Source organism: Fulmarus glacialis, unplaced genomic scaffold (assembly GCF_000690835.1).
Source record: "Fulmarus glacialis isolate BGI_N327 unplaced genomic scaffold, ASM69083v1 scaffold16936, whole genome shotgun sequence".
Taxonomy (NCBI): Eukaryota; Metazoa; Chordata; class Aves; order Procellariiformes; family Procellariidae; genus Fulmarus; species Fulmarus glacialis.
This window is the reverse complement of record NW_009220178.1, coordinates 3,635-8,004: the sequence shown is the minus strand read 5'-3', so window position 1 is coordinate 8,004 and position 4,370 is coordinate 3,635. Positions and strand designations below refer to the sequence as shown.

Here is a 4,370-nt window from a genome sequence, read left to right as displayed (position 1 = left end):
AAGAGGCAGCACATAGCAATCAAATCCTTCATCATCTGACACAAGAAGCGCTCTCCATTCACGGAGTCAAAGATGCAGTGCAACTAGTAAGTGCCTAGAATAAAATCAACAATTTCTTTGCTATGGTATGCATAAAAAGTATGGGCAGAACTTGAGAGTTCAAACCATAGACTGTTTGTATTGCAACTACCACAGGTGAACACAAGAGAGGAAGTAGAAGATCTCTGCCGTTTGGATAAGCTGATAGATCTAATCATTCCTCGTGGTTCATCACAGCTAGTCAGGAATATCCAGAAGGCTGCTAAGGGAATCCCAGTGATGGGACACAGCGAAGGGATCTGTCATGTGTATGTGGACACGGATGCCAGTGTTGAGAAGGTCACACGAATAAGTAAGCAGGGAGAGAGTGACTTGAATCTCATGGGTGTAATTGAACTTCGTATGTGGAGTATGCGACCTGGTTATGGTAATTGATAATTCACATGCTGTTCAAAATCTTTGTTGTAAATGTTGTGTAACCAATTATCTACTCTTAAACCTCAGTCAGAGACTCAAAGTGTGAATATCCTGCTGCCTGTAATGCTCTGGAAACTCTCTTAATTCATCGAGACTTGCTGAGAACCCCGTTGTTTGATCAGATCATAGACATGTTGAGAGTAGAACAGGTTAGTCACTCATACTTGTGTTTTGTTTTGTGGGTTTTTGTCTAACACTTTAAAAGCATTTGGTCTGGCTGGTGTAGCCCTGTTTAGTTTTATGATGTTAGTTTTATGATAACACTTAAGTTATCCATATGTCTCTTTGTACACGTAAATGAACTTACGGAGAACTTTGTCTGCTTCTCCACACAACCCCAAGTTTTTCCGTAGAAATGATCTGCAAGCAGCTTCTTCAGGACAGCTGTGTGCCATTATTAGGATACAAATACTCCCTTTTATATAGCAAAAATAATCATCTGCCTTAGAAGAGCATATACACAACCCTTTCTTTACCGTTCTTAATTCTGACTTAATTGCTATTAACCTCCCAGACGCAAAGCCACCTCTTCTTGAATCTACTCATTTAGCTTCTTACCTAAGTGAATTCCCTTTCTGTTTTTCTCCTTTCTGAATCTGCTTCATCCACATTTTTTTAAACCTTTCATCTTGCATGCCCTTTTTCCCCACCCATTTTCCCTCCTAGTATGTCAAAGGAACAGCAGAAAGGCCAGTATACTAATCAGTTGTCTTCACATGGGTAATGTTTTGTCAGTAAAGGTAGCAGAGATGCATCAGGAGGGAAATATCCGTGAAGTAGTATGAATTGCACATAAATCAAGGATTTTCACACTGCAGTATGTACTTGGCAGATAGAGTGTACAGGCAGTGATAATACAGGTAAAATAGAGAGACCATATGTTTTGATTATGTTGAAATGGCCATAGTAAAAGAAGCTGATAGATAATCTGGAGCAAGTCCTCACTTAATGGATTTTTTTCATGTCTTGTTTGGTTGTTTCTTGAGAAGGGTAGAATGAAGGGTAGATCTCTGGATTTTGGATGGGAGGAATGTGAGGACCGGTGTGTTTCCACTACCAACCCACCCAGCTCCTAATACAGTGGTGAAGATGTTGCCTCTGTCTAGTCTGACCTGACAAGAAGAAACATGCAAATATTGGGCAGTATTATGCAATTAAAGTAATTTACAGTTGCACAAGAAAATGCCGTTTTACAGATACCTTCTTAAAAGCCTTCAAATTTCAAATTTTGCAGACTTGTGCCTTATTTCTCATTTATGTTTGCCGTGTCAAAATCTCCTGTGTTTCATTTGCATGGGGATTTCTTTGCTGTGTCAGTTCTAAATTACCTCTCATTGTTTAGGTGTCTCGGCTGCTATGATTAAACTCAGAGATTGATAATGCGTTAGATCTTTATAACAAATGAAAAATATGTGCCTGAGTTTTCTTGTTTTGGAACCAGTAACTCCTTTGTGTCTGAAACACATGCTTCAGAGAGGGCTGGTGTCAGTTTACAAAAAAAAAGGGTAAAAGCCATTCAAGATATTAAGTCTTTTGTAGGGGCAAACTTGGAAGCATTCCTGTAGTTAATCTCTGCACTGCAGTTGCTTTGTTAAAACAAGGGCTGGCTGCAATATTTTAGCTGTGTTGTACTGTCCTCCTGCCTGATGACTTTCTCTCTAAGTGATGTGATTGTTTTAGATAATTTGAAATGAGTCCTGAACCAGGAGCGTGTCATGGTAGGTAGCCAACCTAGCATGTCAGCTATTTTACCTTGTCGCTAGTTCACGAATCTGCTGTTTCCCAAAGTGTAGGCTTATTTTTCTTACACTGCATGCAGTGAACATTTGATTCACAAATGTTGTGGGTTAACCCCAGTTCGCAGCTAAGCACCATCCAGCTGCTCGCTCACGCTCCCCTGCCTCAAGTGGGACGGGGGAAAGAATAAGACGATCAAAAGCAAAGAACCTTGTGGGTTTAAAGAAAGACAGTTTGATAAGCAAAAGAAAGAGGAAGAAGAAAGGGGAAGAAGGGGGAGGAGAGAGAAAAAAAAACTAAAAACTCAACCCCCAAAAACCCACACAAGTGAGGCAAAGCTAATTGCTCACCATCTGCCACAAGTGGACCAATGCCCACCCAGTCTCTGAGCAATGCCTACCTTCTTCAAAAACCCCCTCCCCTGAGTTTGTATTGCTGTGCATGACATTACATGGCATGGAATATCCCTTAGGTCAGTTCGGGTCAGCTGTCATGGTTGTGTCCCCACCCAGCTTCCTGCACACTCCCAGTCTTCTTGCTAGGGGGACAGGGTGGGGTGGGGGGACAGGAAGGAGAAGAGAAAGCCTTGACGCTGTGCAAGTGCTGTTCAGCAACAGCCAAAACATTGGTGTGTTTTCAATGCTGTTTTAGTCACAAGCCCAAAACATAGCACCATAGGGACTGCTATGAAGAAAATTAACTCCATCCCACACAGAATACAAGACACCACACTTTCACCTGGAAGGCATTGGTACGGTCAGAAGCACAAAATGTTTCTGGTATTGCAGGTGAAGATTCACGCTGGCCCCAAGTTTGCATCTTACTTGACATTCAGCCCTTCAGAAGTGAAATCTCTCCGCACAGAATATGGGGACCTGGAGTGCTGCATTGAGGTTGTGGACAGTGTCCAAGAGGCTGTTGAACATATCCACAAGTACGGAAGTTCTCACACGGATGTTATCATCACAGAGAACGGTTAGTGATCAGTCTGCTTCCTTAAGCTACTATTTTGGCTTGACTGCCAGTTCTTGGTGTTAGTGTAACTACTTACATTGCAGTAGTTATTCTTCTTTGGTTCTCTAGTAGGCATAACCAACAGGAGGCCTATGAGCTAAATGTGCCTACAGTCCTGTTTAGCTCAGAGAAAACATGTTGTTGTGTGGCCCTTATTCCAGGACGTTAAGGAATGTGCTTGAGCAGTTGGCCGACGGCAAGTCAGCACATGCTCTTGCCAGGCAAATTGCTTTGTATTCCTGTATTGTGCAGAGTTTTGCAGGAACATCTCCTGAATCCTGGAGACGTCCTTAGGCCTCTGAAGGCTGATGAGGTGAGCTTCTATAGTACCTCACTGGAGGGAATAGGGATTGTAGGGAAGATCAGACTTTATCCACTTTGTCTTCCCGTGTCATTTTTATACCTTGCAAACAAGGACCACAAATGTTTTCCCCCTACCTCTCCCAGTCCTTTACTTCCCACTTCTGCATCCCTAGTATAAAAGCTCCGTTTATCTCAATTTGCAGTTTCTTGCCTCTTTGTTGTGAACTTGTGCTCCTTTGTGCAGCTCTGTGCTGCTCCCATCCCTAGCACCTGTCCTGCGTGCAGTTTGAACACTGCACCAGTTCAAAACCTAGCTAGAGGTGCGCCCAGCCAAAGGTTGACCAAGCCTGGAACTCCTGAGGATCAGCTGCAGTAAGGTCATGTTAATCTGTGGCTGATCACTGTGCGAGTCAAGCAGGCTGCCCCCATCCAATGTCGGGGGAGGTTTCGGTGTGATCCCAAGAGCGAGATTAAGACACAAACGAGGTCAAATGCCGCCAATTTAAATGTCCTAAACAACTTTTATTATCAAAAGTAAAACCTAGTAGCGATAGGATAGACTAGAGTAAAAGACAGAAATCAAGCAAGCAGTCGGGATAGAGTTGCAAGAAGAGTCACCACCATGGATCCGCGGCATCCCGGGGGTCCAGTTTGTTGGTGTTTCGGCGGTGGGCGATCGCCCTGGGCTCCACATCTCTCGGGGTTTCGGTTTTGGCAGCGGGCGATCGCGCCGGGCTTGTCTTGGCAGCCCCTTTTTTTCCCACTCAGGGGCTGGCGGTTCCCTGGCAACGGCACCGACT

At 43.8% G+C, this 4,370-nt stretch overlaps 1 protein-coding gene across 1 annotated transcript in view; it reads left to right on the top strand.

Annotated features, from left to right (window-relative positions):
* LOC104078863 (delta-1-pyrroline-5-carboxylate synthase-like) overlaps nucleotides 1-4,370 on the top strand; it is a gene marked incomplete at its 5' end in the record, with an annotated part of 21,965 nt that overhangs the window by 15,066 nt on the left and 2,529 nt on the right. Inside the window, 4 exon segments of the mRNA XM_009580678.1 lie at nucleotides 1-86; nucleotides 196-391; nucleotides 544-665; nucleotides 3,042-3,228. The exon segment at nucleotides 1-86 is cut by the window's left edge and continues 12 nt beyond it. Coding sequence (XP_009578973.1) covers nucleotides 1-86; nucleotides 196-391; nucleotides 544-665; nucleotides 3,042-3,228 — 591 coding nt within the window.